Source organism: Semicossyphus pulcher, unplaced genomic scaffold (genome assembly GCF_022749685.1).
Source record: "Semicossyphus pulcher isolate SPU_LCO1_2020_fin unplaced genomic scaffold, fSemPul1.0.p SCAF_15, whole genome shotgun sequence".
NCBI lineage: Eukaryota > Metazoa > Chordata > Actinopteri > Labriformes > Labridae > Semicossyphus > Semicossyphus pulcher.
This window is the reverse complement of record NW_027211659.1, coordinates 18,368,492-18,387,950: the sequence shown is the minus strand read 5'-3', so window position 1 is coordinate 18,387,950 and position 19,459 is coordinate 18,368,492. Positions and strand designations below refer to the sequence as shown.

Genomic DNA, 19,459 nt, shown 5'->3' with positions numbered 1-19,459 from the left:
GGTCTGTCCTTATCGCTTAACTTTTCAAAATACTTACTTATGAAATGGTATTATACTTGAAACAATGTAAGTGTCTGATCAAGCAAATTGAACAATATCCTGTTCACACAAGAGTTTCAGAATTTTGGAACCACATAACTTCAGTGTTGCAATTAGTAGAATGCTGACAGAGTAAATGCAGTAAGTTGTTAGCCAGGGGAAACAAACTAGCTGAGAGAACCCCCTTTTTGTTTACGAAAAAGTGGTTGTGCTGTGGTTGACATGAAACCTGATACCTGTTGTAGGCCATACTGCAAAAATGGACAAATCACAGCAAACAAATGCATACTTGATAAGAGCCTGTAAACAACTCCCGTCACGAGAGCTTCATTGCAAAGTTATTTCTAAAGCTAGAGCAAGCAAGTGTGTGAATCATGATGACTGAAATATGAGCAGACCAATTCCTTCTAAATTAATCTACCATAAGCTCTATCAATTTTTTCTTTAGGCAGGTTTTGTTAACTTGGAAGCAGGATTTTACAAATGATTTTACTACCTATTTAAATGACCTACCTAACTACCTGCCTAATTTTAATTGTTTAGCTCTAATTATCACATTGTAAAACCTGAGTCTGAATAGCATAACTTTTAATTTTAATAATCTAGTTTGTAACTCAAATAAAGTTGAATTGAATGTAATATTAAGGTTCCCTGTGAAATGCATATAGCTTCTGTCTGAAGCTGTATTAAACTTGTTTATTAACAGGATAAAGAGCCTTAATTTACATTCGATCTTGGCCAATTATGTGCACTCTGTGTCAACAGGTTACCACAAATCAGCTAATTTTTTTTTATCATGTTCATGTAACTGTATGTTTTAATTGATCATGCAACCAGTGAAATAAGAGTCTGCTGTGTGATTCAGAGGTTTCAGCTTGATAAATGTAGACATACATGCTGTAATGTTAACTAACAGTAATCAGAACACCTTATTTTTGCTTAAAACAGTACAACGTGCAAGTGTTTATCAGAATCAGAATCAGAATTTTTATTTGAGAAAAAAAGAGTGTATTTAAACATATATAATAAAAATATGATTTACTGTCACAGTGAATGTTTGTGTCACAGGGTTATTGTACACAGACAGTTCCTGACGTGAAGTGAGTAGACTACTGTTTTGAAAGTCAAATTTTGGGGATACCCCTGCTGATTTACACATGAACTTAAGGCATCCTTCACACCTTCGCTAAATGGGAGGCTTTAATAAAAACATAACTGAATGTGACAAATAGAGAAGTTTAGCTGCACACGCGTATAACCTACCTCAAACCTCACATCAATAACTGCTTCTAAACAGAAAACTTCATGACTGTACTTACTGGAGGTTATGAGTACACTAACATGATCTAGTTGACTGGAGTTGATTGTTCTTGCTTTATGACAGGATGAGTGTCTTAGCATGTCTCAGTCAGTCATCATGATCCTGTGAGTGCCAGAGCGTTGTTTTTCAGGTCTCATCCATAACCTCTACAGCATATGACCTATGAGTTCTGCCCCGAAGGCCAACAGGGGCCTAAGAGAGGAAAAACTCTCAAGTGGAAATTGGGAGTGTTCAACAGTATTTTAATAAGGTTAAAATTATATTAACTCTCAATTTAATATGCAATGAATGCAATAGTAAAGATATTAAAATAACCATGAAAACAGTTTAACAGTTCTAATTGTTAAGAAACCTCTTCATGTGTCAAATTAACCTGGCAGCATAGTGTATAGTCAGTCAGTCTTTGTTATTTTGAGCCAAGTGTAAAATAATGACATGATGGTTATTTAGTGGTTGTCTGAGTGTTGAGGACAGACCATGGTGTATATAAGTGCAGTTTAAATGTGGTTGTTAGTATCATGATAAAAATTGTGTCATTATAGGTGCATTTTGACAGCAGGAACTTTCCCAGGAACTAAGAACCTTTTGAGGAACTTGTTTCGATAGCAGGAACCAGGGTCTAAATTTAGCTCCAGGGTTATTGATTTATCCCCTGAAAAGCCCCTGCTAGGGGGGTATACTTTCCAAAGGTCCAGGAACTATCAGAGCGGGGCCTGCAGTGCTGATCGTGCTTTGAGATGGAGTCAGAGAAGAAAGCCTGCGACAGACTTCTTCTTACCGCCACCTACGGGACTGGTGGTGTAGTGCAATAACTTATATTGCTTCTCCATCCGCCATTGGCCTGATTTGCACAATTTTCCCGGGACTTTAGGCCGCTGTGGAAATGCAGACACAGTGGGCCACAGGACCCATTTACCAGAACCAGTTCCTTAAATATAAGTTCCCGGAACTAAAAGTCCCTGGTACTTTGGTCAAAAAGCACCTTATGATGTGGATTATGGTAGAGTGCAATCAGGGCTCAGAAATAAAACAGGTGATACTGTAACCTTTCTCTTGTCTACTGGCAGTGCAATATTTTTACTTACTGTGCTAGAAACCATCCAAGAAATGCAACTATGAATGAATATTTACTCAATATCCTATAATCATCAGAATCAATAGCACATCACATAGAGGTACCATAAGTTCCATCCTTCAGCCCCTGTGTTGTTGTTACTATTTGAATCGTGAAAAAGGTAATTGAGATTACCTGAGTCATGAGATGTCAGGAGTCTGCGGAACCACCTGGAGCTTGGTTGTGTGGGGTTTTGGGTTCTATTAAGCTCATCCTTATGCAATAATGGATTCTAGAACAATACTAGGATGAGCAAAACCACCTGCTCCGTGATCAGGAACAGGCCTCCTCTAACTCTACAACCTGGTCTCCTGAACAGAGCTATAGTTTTTCAGTTGGCATTATGAAATGAAATCTGCTTTCCTTGGCTTCCTTGTTCATGTCTTTTTGTCAATGATAACTCCCTCAGCATGTTTGAAATGTCCTTTAGTCCAAAGTCCATAAAATTTCACCACTGGACATGTCCAAGTTGGTTTCTCTCTGTTGTCGGCCTTGGAGAGCTTGGGGTTGAGCTGTTTTTCAGACCCAAGAGCAGAAGTAGCCATGCTCGTTTGATCCATTAATCCATTAATGTAAAATCTGCACAATAAAACAACATAAACATTACCCATGATAATGAGTGAAAAAATTGTCACACCTCTCTGTTCAAGTTCAGTCAAACATCCCCATTAAAAGCCTGTTCTCTCTCTTCCACTTCTATTAGTAAACGCTTTGGCTGCAACAACACACCTGAGAATTCAAACTCTGTTTATTGGACCAGCAAAACTAGCATAGAATTTATCAAAGCAGCCCTCAATTATTTTCTTAGCCCATACATCTTTCTACACTTCAATTTAGTCATTTTCATGCCCAACGCACACGTCATTTCAATCGCAAAAGTTTTTGCACCCATTTTAGCGTCCATAAAATATAATATAATATGACATAATATAATATAATAATGGGACTTATTACAACCCTTTTACACCCTGCTCCTTACTTAGCACTCAGATTATGTGCGACTTAACTAGCAAAAGGTAGTCGGACATGCCTTTAATGCCGTACGCCCTGCACTTTGGACCGCACACTTTGGGTTGTTTAAATCAGTCCCATTGACTTTGGACCATGTTTTTGTTTGTCAATAGCACAATTGCTTTCTACTGGCTCAAGATAACATTGCACCAATCATGGGCCTGACCAAACCTCATTATGAGAAAAATACACCTATGGGCGCACAGGGGGGAACAGTATATTTGCTACTTAAAAAAGTGGGTGGGGCAACCCCCCATAAACAGATGCTACAGTTCTCCACACTGATTGCAGGTTTGACTCGTCTGCTGGTCATTTGGTGCATGTTATCCCCCACACTCAGGTCAGGGGAATAATAGCAATGACACTTTCCGGTTTAAGATAGGGACCTAAAACTTACTGACACAATAAATAAGTTGCCTTTCACTCTTGACAAGGTCATTTATAGTAAGACACTGAATAAGCAGCAATGGAACTGTGCAGCTAAACTTATCAATGGGTGTTTGTGTTTTGGTGTTCAGATCATAAAAAGCTACAAAAACAGCTTCAGAGTGGGACAATTATTTATTGATAATGAAACATATACAAGTATTAAATATTATGACATTTATTCTGTGATTGAATATGTGGCTATCACCATTAATGAAACACATACAGAGGATTATGTCACTTAATTATCACTTTAAAAATGTATTAGCCAAATTGAGCCAAGTTGCATGTTCTACAAATAAATAAGCAAACATACATTAATACACATCAATACAAAACACCAAACAATAATTAGAGCTATAACAGCTAAAAACAAAAGCATAATGGAAAGCAGAAACAACAATCATTAGAATCAAGGCAGATGAAGCTACTTTATCAATACAAATAGTTAATTGTAACCAAGCAAGTGTATGTGTCATAGGCCATTTGAGCCATAAGAGAGAAATAAGCCAAAGTCAGAAGATGCACAGACTACAGAGGAAGCTGTTAATGAAGGCTTTAATCCACATTTATAGTCATATTTACCAGCAAATTTACATAGCAAAGTTATAATTTGAGAGTATAGGTGGCATGTTGATTAATATAAAACATTATCCATCCTACTAAATTAAACACTGTTTCCATATTAGTCCATATTAAAATGCTAGCAAGTAGTGCTAGCAATTTGGGACTTGTATGCAGTGCATGTCTTTATCTATAAATGTGATAACTATTTTTGGTAGGTGCAAAATACAACACGAAAAATATTGCAGTTATTGTCACTGAAAAGCAGTCAACCTAACTTTAAAAAAAGAAATTAATAAGTTCTGCACCTTAATTCGTTAGAAGAAACACAGCAGCTTTGGCCCTAATACGACTTCAGTTATGTTGGTATGTTAGAACAAAATGTTGAATATAATCTAATGTTATTTCAAATTTCAAAAACTTTTAATATTTTTAATCTCTTGTCCTACTTCCCAGTAATTATTGGTTTGCACCCAGTATGAAAATTAACCTTTAAAGTATGAGTTTTGATCAGACTTTAAATTATCTTTTATATATATATATATATATACATATGTAGAGTTTTTGCTACGTCCAATTTAATTTGACAATGAAAAACACTAAAAGAGAAGTCGAGCGACACATGAGAGCACAGTAACTACACTGCAAAATAAATTGTACTGTATGTTTTTGTGTGATCTTAGCAGTGTTCTTTGCATTTTTGCACTAAACAACCTGGGAAGATCATCATATATCCTCTTTCTTCTGGCCACACATAATTCTCACATCAAAAACAACTTCTGATCTAAGTCTAGAGACGTTCACCACACAAAAACTGTTTAATTGTGTTCCTTATATGTGTTAATTTTAAACCATATATGAGTGGATTAATAATTGGAGGGATAATAAGGAATTCTATTGCCATGAAATTTCGTACACTATCTGTTAATGTTTGTGAGCCAAATCGCATGTACAGCAAATCAAAAAGCAAAGATACAACAACAGTAATTAAAGAGAATAAATGTGGCAGACATGTTTGCATGAACTTATTTCTGTTCTCTTTGGATTTTAGGCATGTTTTGACCAGATAAATATAAGACCAAACAACAAAAAGAACATGGCCAAAATAAAAAATGTAATTAAAAGCTGGAATAATATTTGTTGCTATGGAGGCAGAACAAGCTAGTTTACCAACCAAAAAGTTAACACAGTAGATCTTTGGTATGTGTGAGCCACATAGCCGAGATGTTGATGTTGTAATTGTGCTCATGAAAATCAAAAAAAAGGGAACAAACCATGCAAAAAACACTAACACACAAACTCTTTGTTTAGTCATCACAGAGTGGTATACCAGAGGTCGACATATAGCCACATATCGGTCATAGGACATTAGAGTTAAAATAGAGAAATCCACACAAGCTGAAGAGTGCAAAACAAAACCCTGCAGAAGGCATCCAGTATAAGATATTATATTGGTGGTAGACATGAGATCCTTGAGGAATTTCGGGTAAAAGCCTGTTGTTCCATAAAGTCCATTGATGCACAAATTACGCAGGAAGATATACATGGGTTCATGAAAGCTTTTATCCACAATGGTTGTCACAATTATGGTCATATTCACAAGCCAAATCAAACAGTAACACATTAAAGTAAGAACAAAGAGAGTGACTCTGTAGTTTTTTGTCCCACTTACCCCTGACAGAGTTAACATGGTGATTACTGAAAAATTGTCCATCATATTGAAAAGTGTTGTCATTCTAAATTTAAGACTAATATTTTAGTGCACTACTGAGAGGATGCTGCATTTACATACCCTACGATTTGGCTGGAGAAAGAAAGGCTTCTAGTTCTGTGTCTGTCCTTACCTAACAGACTCATTCTGGCATCAGGTTACATACTTTCATGGCTGCAACAGATAATGAGCTGGTCAACATGGAAATTCAAACAAACCAATCAGTATGCTGGAATCAGATGGCAAAGACTGTCCACATGACAACACCACAAAACAAAAAGGTTGTAGTTAGGGTCACTAAAAAGCAGTAAACCTAAAAACAAAAACAAGAAAATGACTGTAATCTTTATTGCAATGAGGATCATTTCACGGATCTAACTTATCTAGATTTTACTCTGAAAAATAATGTGTTGATTGAATGCACATTATTGTGTTGATAAATATTCAATCTTTTGTTCATTTTCATGTACTTCACAGCGTTGAATAACCCTGCCCTGCTGTCTCAGAACAGAATCATAATTTGACCTTTAACATCTGAAAAAATATCTGTGAGGAAATAAATCCTTAAATCTTGCCTAATCAGTTCATGTTAAATGGTTAAACCAAAGTACCCCTGTTTTTTTATTTTTTTTTTAAACTTTTTTTCAAAATAAACTTTAAATGAAGAGTGAGATGATGTGACTTTATACCAGTTTAAAAAGCAGCAAGAGGAAAAGCAAGAGGTTTAGGTTGGCGTTGAGGCCCAGGCTTTTGGAGTTGTATCCAACTCAGCCCATCGACATCATAAAGCCATTTAAAAGCTATCCTTCACCTGAAAACATTTAGGTGCAGCTCTTGTGCAGCAGGACAGTACTAGCAGGGTGAGCAATAACATCTTGCTGTGGCCATCTCTTTATTTTGGAGCCAAAACTGACCATAAGAGGATGGATACACATTGCTACACATCAACTGACATGTGACATATTAAATGGGATGATGAGTTACAGAATGAATATCATACTCAAATATAAAAGATGTTAAACTAGCGAATAAGACCATAAACTGTTTACTGAGGTAATGAAAAAAATGAGGAGGTTCAGGTTTTTTATTGACTTCAATTAGACTTATTTTTAGACCTCACATTAGAAAAATGCAGTTTTTAAGGCGTTACCATATTGGCTTCAGTTTTCATACCTAGGTTACGTCTACCTCTTTTATGTATTTATGTATGGAGTGTATGACTGACTGGCTGTTTTAAAATAGTGGTCCTCACAGATGGAAATGATGGCCCTCTTTGTGAATGCTTTCTTTGTTGGGTAATTAGTCCCCTTTCTAAATCTTGCCATGGTCAGGAGGCCTTCAAATTAAGAGACTTATCGACTTCCTTTTACCCCTCTAAAAATTGGCTACCTTTTTACTGCTCGAGTATTCACTGGTGCTCTCATTTTGAGTGCACAGTTGCCCGGTAGAAAAGGGAATAAAAGAAGCAGAGTAATAATATAAATAACAACATTATTTTAATTATTATCATTGTTAAATGATAGTTAGAGGAAAACCCATTCATTAAAAGTAAGTAATGAACTTATGGTATTTTAACATTAAATAAATAAAAACCAAAATAAGTGTGTTTATTGGAGGGCTATTAATCGTTTTCATAGCCATATAGTCATCTAACTCGTGGAAGTCTTCCAGCACATCACAAAACCACCCAAAAAAAAAAAAAACATACATACTTTAGTTCAATGCAAGTTCAAGTGTAAAATAGCCTACAAAATGTTTGAAAACACATCCTCACTTGTGCAGTAGCCTCTTCACATACCGATAGTTATGTTTATTTGCTGGTCATTTTAGTACTTAATATAATGGAAACGTGGGAAAATAGCTCAGCTGCATGTGCTGTTGACACACACTACTTCATATGCCGAGGTCGCAATAATACTGATGCATCCCATCAAATACACCTACAACACTGTGGATGCCCGCTATACCCGTCAATGCCTTTTTGTGAGCCTACAGAATGTGCACATCCAATGGAAACAAAGCAAATTGCATCACAATATGAGGCTGTGATGGTGCTGTAAATGTTTGTTTGATCACCCTGCTGATTGACGTTTGCAACAGACCCAAGCCGTCACTGTTGCATTTTTCCATTGGCCAAATATCCAAATGTTAGGAGCTCTCTTAGGGGCTAAGATGCTTTGTGAATAAATTATCTTTACCAGGATCTTCTTAGAAAATGTCATGATTCTAAGACTTTCGTCACAACTCTAGCCCTGTGATTGACTGGTGATCAGTCCAGAGTGTACCTCGCCTCTCGCCCAATAATAGCTGGGATAGGCTCCAGCCCCCCATGACCCTGAACATAATAAGCGGTATAGATCACTGATGGATTGTACTAGGAAGCTTTATGAATATGGTCCCTGAAGCATAGTCACAAGACAGACTCATGAGATAGGGTTGAGTAAAAGTATGGAAACTCACATTACCTTATTGTACAACTCTATTAAGTACAAATCCCTGAACTCTAATAATACTATACTACCAGTACTACAAATAATAATAATAATAATAATAATAATAGTAATAATAATGATAACAACGACAACAACAACAACAACAATAATAATAATAATAATAATAATAATAATTCCTTTCAACAACAAAGTTACAAAGTGCTTTACAATAAAAAAAACTGTGCACATAAAAACACAGAGAGAACAAAATAAATCAGGAGAAAAAAAAATCTAAAGCACAAATAAAATCAGTAAAGTTTGCAGCCATTATCTCTCAGGGCTTTGTTAGTAATAAATACAATTTTAAAATCAGTTCTAAAAGCCACAGATAGCCAGTGAGGAGAAGCCTGAATCAATGTTATGCGATCTTGTTTCCTAGTTTGACTCAATATCCTGCACTGTAAAAAAGGATTTTTGAGGTTAGTAAATAAAATCCATGCAAATTGTGTAAATTATCCTAAAAGTATATAAGTTACAAGTGAAACAAATTGAAATGAGTAAAGTTCACCTGTATGATCTAATTTTCAACAGTAACAACTGCAAACCAAAATAATGAAATAAAATCTACCCAAAGATATTGGGCCTGTACTGCAAAGTGCGCACGCTTTAACGTTTGTTCTTGGCTGCAGGCCAGGGTTGGATTAATTGGTGTTTGCCAGTGTTGGTGTTAGGGACCAGGCGGTAAGGCACAAGACAGTAGGAGTTTTAAGAAAACTTTGGGTTTTTATTTTACCCAAAAAGAACATTAAATGTACTAACCAAAATGATTACAACTAGGCCTATAAAAGAGGTCAACTTAATATAACTCTACTTAAACTGAGAAGAACTTAATTGTAAACATAACAAACGGACCTTCCATAATGAGATAACCAGGCAACATATATAGGGGTTTGGCCAAACCAACTAAAACACAAGGGGTAAACAAAATGGACACTAAGTGAAACTTAATACAAAGCTAAACTAACTAAACCCAAATCCCCCCCATGACATTAGAGCATTTGGTTTCTTCCAATGAGCTGGCTCCAGCGTAAGAGAGTTCACAACCCTTGGCCATGCATTATGCGCAATAAATTTAAACAATGTAAGCTTAAATGCAAAAATAAACTAATACCAAACCAAACTAAGCATATAAATTGTTTGTGTGGTTAACTACAAAATAAAAATGAATATCAATGAAAGTGGTTATATATTTATTAGTCAGATATACCAATTTGTAGTTGGCGTGTCTGTATATGACAAGACATTTCAATTTGTAGCCTTCTCTTGCCGGTTACACTGGCTGATTTTCCTGAATATTAGGAGGTAAATTACACGGGCAGGCCAAGGTTGTTGATTAGAATTTATTTTTATTTGAATTCCCGAAAGGCTGCCCGCTGGTGCAGTGGTTAGTGCAATCGCCTCACAGCTACAAGGTTCCTAGTTCGAGTCCCAGTACAGATGAAATGGGCTTGAGTTTGTATGTTCTCCCCATGCATGCGTGGGTTCCCTCCGGGTACTATAGCTTCCTCCCAAAGACATGCTCGTTAGGTTCATTGGTGACTCTAAATTATTATTACTCATTTTTATTAAGTAATTAGTTGTGTAATCTATTGAGAAATGTTAAGTACATTTTACCTAATTTATTTTAGTATATCTTAGTTGTTCAATTTAGGTACTTTTCACTCAAAACATAGGATAAAATTTACTCAATCACATAAAGTGCACTTTTATTGAGTAGATTCGATAGGTTGTTTTTTATAGTGTGGCTACAGAGTTTTGGATGAGCTTGGGGTGAGAGAGGTATTTTTGCTGATGCCAGAGAACAAGGAATTACAGTAGCATAATTGATAGGCTATGAAGGAATGAATAACTAGATAGGTAGATGAATTTGGACAGGCCACAGTAACGTACTTGGAAAAAGTTGTGGGGTGTGGAAAGGTCTACCCTATAAGCGCCAACTTGAAATGTTTCCTCAGCACTGCAGGTTACTATAGGAGTTTTTGCAAGAATTTTGCGACTATTGCTTCCCCTTGACTAACCTGCTTAACCCTAAAGTCCCATTCGTTTTGACAGATGTCTGTCAGCTTGCATTTGAGAATTTGAAAGCTCTCCTGGCCAGTGCTCGCGTTCTTGCTGCCCCCGATTTTAACCGTTCCTTAAGTTGGCCATTGATGCAAGTGATGTTGGTGTCCTGGCTGTGCTCCTCCAAGAGAACTCATCCGGAGTTGAGCATCCCTGTTTTTTTATTCAGATGTATGACAAAAACCCCCCCCAAAAAATAGAATCTCTGGTCCACGATGATCTGTGATGGCCCTCTGATGTGCTCTTTGCCACACCTATGCAGACAGTTATTCAGCTGTAAATGAATAGTGTGTATTAAATTCCAGGCCTTCTCAGCCACCATGCCTGTCACAGGCACCTGTGATCCTTTTTCCATTATGAGTTAAAAGGAAAAAGCAGCTGCTGATAAATAAAAATTCTCAATATATCACATTACAGGCCACACAGTTGAAAGGGACTGTGTATCTTAAGGTTCTCACCTCCACCACTTTTAAGCAGCGAAGGACTCGTTCATATAAGACGGCTGTCACAGTCCGTCACTGTACTCACTTTACTAATCAACCTAAGAATTATGCAGATTTCCATCAGGCTTCATGATGACTACTTTTGATGTGTCTTCACTCCAGTCCATATGCACACACTGCCTTTGTCTCTCTTTTGCTCTCTCACTCCCGAGCTGGAGGAATGCAGTGCATTTAAATATTATTAAATTCTCACACTCTGCAAGATTCATCACTTTGGAGGAAATATTACAGACAGATATTGATAATCAATGTATAAACAAGGTAAAACATATTTATTGCCACAAATTCAAATCACTGAGGCAGATATGTCTGAAGGGGATCAACTCACTAACATCTGCCTTTTGGCAAACAGAAACAAAATTAATCTCCCTATTTTGTTGAAAACTATGATAATTAAATTAAAATAACTTTATTTATACATTATCTTCATTTGTATAAAAGCATCAGTGCATGTACAGTTCACATACATCACATCCTACACACACATATCACATCACCATAGAGCAATCAACAGTGGTAAGTGAAGCTTGTAAAACATAATGAATAAAACATGAATAAGCAATAATGTTAAAAAATGTTAAAATGAATGGTGTTAAACTAAATAAGAAAATGTGTTTGGTTGTTCAACAAGGATTTTAAGTTTTGTCTAACTAGGAAAGAATTTAGTTGGATTAGTTTGACCACAAGCACTGATGAAACCTAATGTCACCTAATTTTTGTTATTTGTTCGGTAATTCACAAGTCCTTCAGTGGCAAGGAGAGTTTAGCTGAAGTGAGTAACAGCTGATTCACACTGCCCGACTGATTTTCATTTCAACCAGTATTTTAAAAGGTTTGAGTACGTAATACCAGTATCGATACGACTTTCACTACTGTACTTCTAGTGCTTCTTTCTCCAATCTACTTCTGCAGAAAATGTCCTAGATTAAAAAAAGCTGATAGCTAATTAAAATGTAAGACACTTTGAATAGTGTTTACAATTGTAATCTAAGGTGTTCCAACAGTGCATGTTTATAAAAATTATGGTCAAACAATATGCTGTGGTGAAGATCTGTGGAACAGATCATTTTAAGATATTCTTTTATGCAGTGATAACATCTTTAAAATGTGTCTCCTAATTTCTGGTAATTTAAGGCCATATACGAGAGGATTCAGAACTGGAGGAATGACCACAAACTCTAGCGAGAGAATAACAGCCACAAATGGATTTATCTCTTCAATATTATACCGACTCAAGGCAATATCGCAAAATGCTGTGATGGAATAAATCACAAATAAGACAATGTGTGGCAGACAGCTATGTAATACTTTCCCTTTGAATTCTGAAGAGCTTTTCCCACAAACAACTACAATTCGCAAATAGGTATATAGGACAAAAAAAAGGGGAAGGAAAACAGTAGTTATGGTCAAGAGAAAACCAAAAATATTGTTGGCATCAGTGGCAACACATGACAATTTTACAACATTCCAGTTGGCACAGAACACTTTTTGTATGGAATTTCCACATAAAGGAAGCCGGGCTGATAAAGAAATGCATGTGATAAGACCAAAGGCTGGAAAAGTCAAAGCCAATGCTGCTAACTTCAAAACAGTTTTAGAGGTCATCTTTCTGTGATAGTGCAAAGGATGACAAACAGCAACATATCTATCATAGGCCATAATGCCAAGAATGGTCATTTCATAGGAGGCATATGTGTAAATAATGTAGATCTGAGTGAAACAAGCAGGACGGGAGATCAAATTACTAACAGACAGAAGATCCATGAGGAATCTGGGGAAGAAACCGGTAGAACCATACAAAGAATTCACAGATAATAAAGCAATGAACATATACATGGGCTCATGGAGTGTTCGTTCTTGAGATATCACCATTATTATGACAAGATTGGCATAGACAATAAAGCTGTACAACAGGAAGCAAACCACAAAGGCTGGATAGCGGTAGTGTCCAATGTTTACAAACATGGTGAGGTTCAAGTAAAGAGAGTTGGAAGTGTTCTCCATTCCACTGTCCATATAAGACAGCTTGCCAAAAATTTCTGGTTTTTGATTTGTTGTTTGGCAGACGTTCATTCCTGTCTCGAGAAATCCATGATCTGATATAACAGAGTTTTCAATCTCTGTGTAAAGGAAAATTGCAGATGGAGCCTTATGTCATATAATATGTGTCTTGCCCACAGTAGTTTGAGTGTACTTACTAAACTTTGGAAGACGAGACTGGATCTGTAAACGCACCACAACTGTTGGTGTTGGGTGGAGTTAAGAGTCTTTTATGTTGTCTGACTCTGGGTATGTTATTACAGTTTTTTCTACTCTGGAGAATTACAGCAGTGACGTTATTATTTTGATTGCTCAGTCTAATGTGTTCTAATGTGAAAAGGTCTGCAGAGGATGCCCCCGACTGACATCCACATACATTTAATTTAGCTGTGCGAGATCTATGAACAGTTATTATAGATAATCTGTCCCCTCAGATAGGCTTTAAGGGTCTCCCAGATTAGAGATGGGAATGTTTCACTGTCTGAATTAGTTTCAATTATTGAAATTATTGAATGAATGAAGACTTACCTGACAATAGGAGTGAGTTGAGTATCCAAGTGAGAACTACTGTATTAGGCATATGGTTGGAGAAGGCCAATTCCAGTTTTAAAGGAGCATGATCAGAAACCAACAACTAGTACATGATTGTACCAAAGGAAATAGGGTTTTGCCCAGGAAAAAATTGTCTCGGTGTGAAAACGTATGGTGAACATTTAAAAAGAAAAAATATTCCCTTTTAGTCATGTAGAGATATCTCCATGGGTCAGACAATGCACATGATTCTAGAGAACTCTTTATGCACTCAGATGTTTTTGATTTTGTAGTTGCTCTATTAGAAGATCTGTTCAATATTGGGTTAATCACACAGTTAAGGTCCACGCACAAAATAAGATGATGAGTGACTAAGTGTGGTACAGATGACAGAAATGATCACAGAAAGTATCAGTGGTGTGTTAAGTCCTTTTACTTTCCAGAAAGTAATGTTCATTGACAGCCTACTTCTGCTTGAAGGCATCCCTGAATCAGACATAATTGTCTAAATAGATATTTATAGTTATAGATGGCATAGCATTGTATATATCAGGTGCTCTATTAAGTGGTCTTTGTGACTCTGGCTTACACAACATTAAAAGAATATTAAAATACAAACAGATTGCGTAAAAAAATAAAAACAAACAAACATTCAACAAGAAATAGATACTTAACCCATACTCCCCAGTGCTACCCCAAAGAAAGTGCATAGATCTGAGGGCAAGAGGCCAAACTTCACTAGCTTGGGTCTCTAATTAGATCTTAACCAAATCTCAGCGGACAACAATAGTAGAAAGGCAAAAGATGTGAATGCAATGTGAAATACTCCATGGTGGCTTTTATGATGCAATAATGCAATTTCAAAACCCATCTGATGATGATAGCCTCTAGGAGTGACGGACAACTTTTCGGCATTCTGTTGTAGCCAGTTGTTTGCAAAAAATTTACTTTCAGCCAAGACTTCCATTTCCTTGCACTGCATTGTTTACTGTCCGACCAGCAACTTGAGAAGCTAACGTGTGTTTAGATCAAAAGTGAAAACAAAATTTGACCGTCAAAAAATAAAAGCTGGCATTTCTTTGTTAATCACATCATCACAAGATTTTTGGAAAGGAAACCTACCAGTTTCACTTTAACATGAGCCACACAGAGGCTGCACCACTATGAACCTGAAAAAGAAACAGATTTACTGATTTACTAGTTTGCTGAAATACTAACATCACGATGCAGATTTGTAATAAGTAAATATGAAGCTTTGACGGGTCTGTCCTCAAGAGGAGAAAAAAACGTTTAAAATTCTTGCGTGTTGAATGGAGGTTGGATCAATCACTTCTGATGAATTCCTGAAAGTCAGGGAAATATAAACGCTGATTGGCTTTCATGACACAGCATCAATTTGTCACTCAAGTCGAAATTCTTGATCTAGACCAGTTTGCTAGCTGTACTTGCATGCCGATATCAGTTTATAGAGATAAAAAAGGCTAAGTCGACTTTCAATGACCACTGATGCGAGCCATTTCAGCTGACTGTGTCCCGCCACTTTTGCTCTCTTCATGGTCTGTTTTTACTGCATGTAACCAAAGGCTGCTGATACATAATTTGTCAATACTACTTGGACTACAAACACACTACAAATGGCAACCAGAACTCTTTCAATACCAAACAAAATAACAGATTTTGCATTTTCTGCAGATGCAGATCCTTGATGATATTGATTTGTTGTAGAGAAATTTAAGCTCACCACAAAACTTTGCTGGCTTAATTGTACTTTCATCATTGATCCTCGTGGTGTGGCTTGCTAACTAACAGTTAGCCAAATTGTATTTTATTGTGTTTCAGCAAGTTTCTGGAGCTTTTTTTTTGGATATGAGAGACCTTATTCTGCTTCTGTTATTATCAGAATAAATGGCATGCTGCGTGGTGTCCCAAAAGTCAAATTTATGCTTGGTTCTTCACACAATGCAAAAGAGAGAGTACACAATCGGTGCATGCAAAATAAATTTGTATGGAAGTATCTAAATTTGTCAATGCGTAAAAAAAAATTATACTCAGACATTCAAGTTTCCAAATTTGTATACATGTTTTGCAGGTGTAGAAATATTTTGTGGTTTGCAAATGTGTAAATACGTTTTAGTAGCTGTAGAAACTATTTGTGTATATGTACTTAAAATTTGTGTGGCAATATTTTCAATTTGGAGATTTCACAAAGCCTGAGTCTGACACAAATTTCCCAAGTTTCTTTACGCCTCAGCTTACTAGCCAATAAGCTCGCCTCCACGTTGTCCACTGATCATCCAATCAGAGGATGCTAAACTGTCCATTCCAGTCAACACAACAGAAGTTCCCCAGGCCTGTAAGGGCGCTCCCTGTAACAGCTTAGAGTTTTGTTTCCATTAGCTATGGATCTAAGTTAGCCGTGCAGCTAGCAGTACAATTTGCTGACTTAGCCCTGTGCCGAGGTTCTGAGCACAGGGGTCTGTTAGTGTTCATTCCTCAAACAAGCACAGGAGCTCAGACTGCCGGAAGTTCTGAGTTTTCAGGGAGGTCTAAGTGGGGAATGATGGTGGAGTTTGTCGACAAGGAGTTAATGTTAGTGTAGCTGTGTTAGTTGTGTGTCTGTAACTGAGACTTTGTAAAAGCACAAGTTTTAAGTTCACATACACAAATAGTTTCTACACCAGCAAAATGTATTTATAAATTCACAAACATGAATGTCTGAGGACAATTTTTTTTTACACTTTCACAAATGTAGATACTTTTTTGTCACATGCATGCAAAACGTTAAATACAACTGCAAGCTTTGAAATTATTTGTGAGCATTATTTTGCGAGCTCAAAATCTTTTGGATCTTTGACTCCATTGTCGAAACTCCACTTCTTTACTGATCTATCATTGACCACATCCTCCTGTACTGTGCCACCGTCAATTTATATTGAAACTTTTTGTTTTTCTGTTTTTAGTATTGTATTATTTTTGTGTTTACTCAAGAATTTCCTAAATATGTTGACTTTGCTCCCTTCTCCATTACTTAATTCCTCGCCGCCTTTTACATAAGTCGGGCTAAATTAAATGGGTGTTCACTCCATAATCAGAACAATTACTGGAGGGACGTAGAACCAGATAATGTCTCTTTCTCTCTCGTGTTTTTCAGCACAGTGTGAGATTGTCAATATACACAAATCTAGACAGCACAACAAACAGGTAGAGGAGCAGAGCAAGGGTGAGGTGATCTCTCACACAATACTGCTGTATAGTTCGGCGGCCAGCCCAAGTAAGGCTATATGTGGAAATCACTAGTCCTTGCTTTTCTCCACAAACTATCCTAGTTGACATGTTTACTAATAATAAAATAAGGCCATCAATGTTTGTTTGGTGGTTAGGGTTAGTAAACAAAAGTTGCAATACATTTTGAGACGGTGTTTGAAACAGCCTATTATAAATTATCATTAGCAGTGGTTATGGGACTTCAGTGCGAGCATCAGAGATCAGTAGGAGACTTCCAGCTTCTCCAAAATAAGCCTCCAACATCTGTGTGAAGGCAATTTATAATTTATTATTAAAAATGTGAAAATGCAGGTGGAGGGAAAAATGAACATGTTGACAGACTAAATGTGTTTTATAATTAATGGATCAGCTTTCATTCTTAACTTTCCTTTTGTTTTCTATTATTCATGCTGAAAATCTGCACAATGACTTCACTGACACAGTAAAATATGTTTTTTATATGGAGACTTTTATTTAGATATAACATTTGTGTAAAACAGATTATTTAATTCCAGATACTGTAAAGATTAACATGAGCAGATTAAAACAATAACACTAATTGATTGATGATATAGGCAATGTTTGCATCGTCCCAACACATTTCACTTTACAGACGGGATTGTGCCACAGGTTTATTATCACAATGCTGTAGTCAAACAAAAATCAGGGACAGAAAGTTGATAAGGATTGATTAGGTCACCAGATGTTTATTCTTTTTACGTTAACGTTAGTTGTTGTTGTTGTTATTGTTGTTTAGTGGCTTGTTTTGCCACACGCTTGTAATGTTCTACAGGAATTTTTTGTAGTTTGGGCTTTAAAGCAGTATAACTTGACAATGTGTTTTCTAATTTCTGGCAATTTCAGGCCATACACTAGAGGATTCAGAACTGGAGGAATGACAACAAATTCTAAAGACAAAATTATAGCCACAAATGGATTTATCTTTTCAAGATTTTGTCGGCTCAGGGCAGTATCACTAAACGATGTTACGGAATAAATAGCAAATGAAATAACATGTGGTAAACAACTCTGTAAAACTTTTCCCCTGACCTCAGATGATTTTTTCCAACAAGCAACAACAATTCTCAGATAAGTGTACAGGATAAAACCAAAGGGAAGGAAAGCTATAGTTATGGCCCCCAACATTGCAACAATATTGTTAACAGCATCGGTAATACATGATAATTTTACAACATTCCAACTGGCACAGTATACTTTGTGTATATTGTTTCCACATAGAGGAAGCCTGACTATCATGTTAATGGTTACTGTGAGGTTACAGGCTGGAGCAACCCAAGCAAAAAGTGCTAACAAATAGACCAATTTAGAGTTCATCTTTCTGTGATAGTGCAAAGGATGACAAACAGCAACATATCTATCATATGCCATTATGCTCAGAATGGTCAGTTCATAAGAAGCATAAGTGTAAATAATGTAGATCTGAGTAAAACAAGCAGGTCGAGAGATCAAATGACTATCAGACAGTATATCCATTAGAAATCTGGGGAAGAAACCAGTGGCACCATACAAAGAGTTGAAAGATAAAAATGCAATGAAAATATACATTGGCTCGTGTAGTGTACTTTCCCTTATTATGATCAATATCATAGTAAGATTTGCAGACACAATAAAGCTGTATAGCAGAAGGCAAAAGACAAAGGCTAGATAACGGTAGTGTCCTATGTTCATGAACATGGTAAAGTTAAAGTAAAAATAGAGACTGCTGTTTTCCATTCTGAAAACCAAATGGCAGTATTAAAGGTTTCCTATACTTCTAACCACTGTTTTAAATAATCACTGATCTTATTACACGGAAAACTCTTTTGTTCAACCTCTTTTTTTCATACTCTTGTAATCAATATTTCGCACAAGATCTAAACACAGATAAACCACAACTGTTGGTTCTGGGAGGTGCTCAACATCCTTTATGTGTTTTTACTTGGTAGACGTCACCACAATAATTCAACTCTGGAGAATTTACAAACTTCGTCATAATGAATGTTATGTATGTTAATGTGTGAAGTTTCTGATTATGAATTAGTATGGATCTTTTATTAAATGCTTCTATAATTGAGTGCCTTATTAACTACAAATAAATTAATCAATTAATCGATTTGTTGGGGTTTGATTTAGAGCACTTTGGGCCCTATCTTACACCTTGTACAAAGCTGCGCGACTCCACCCTTACCTCCTTCACCCCAAAGAGATTCCTGCTCGAGCCCCTTCAGGACAGAAACTCTAGCATGAGACCGACACCGAGCTCTCCAACATGAGCTCTCCAATGCTAGCTCTCTAATACACGTAAAAAAACACACACTCACACATGCAACTAAAAGGTACATGTATTTTGGGCCTAAAACATGAAGGTATGAGCATTTTCTT

The 19,459-nt window shown here is 36.5% G+C and overlaps 3 protein-coding genes across 3 annotated transcripts; all 3 read right to left on the bottom strand.

Moving 5' to 3' along the window:
- Positions 1-5,265: 5,265 nt before the first annotated feature.
- LOC138592700 (olfactory receptor 4P4-like) lies at positions 5,266-6,192 on the bottom strand. The gene has a single exon (XM_069663554.1). It carries the CDS (start codon positions 6,190-6,192, stop codon positions 5,266-5,268), a length of 927 nt encoding a protein of 308 aa, XP_069519655.1.
- A 6,118-nt stretch (positions 6,193-12,310) lies between these two features.
- On the bottom strand, positions 12,311-13,246 carry LOC138592735 (olfactory receptor 51L1-like). Its single transcript, XM_069663603.1, has one exon. It carries the CDS (start codon positions 13,244-13,246, stop codon positions 12,311-12,313), a length of 936 nt encoding a protein of 311 aa, XP_069519704.1.
- A 4,584-nt stretch (positions 13,247-17,830) lies between these two features.
- On the bottom strand, positions 17,831-18,811 carry LOC138592632 (olfactory receptor 7A42-like). Its single transcript, XM_069663465.1, has one exon. The coding sequence runs from the start codon at positions 18,809-18,811 to the stop codon at positions 17,831-17,833; it is 981 nt and encodes a 326-aa protein (XP_069519566.1).
- Between the last annotated feature and the right edge of the window lie 648 nt (positions 18,812-19,459).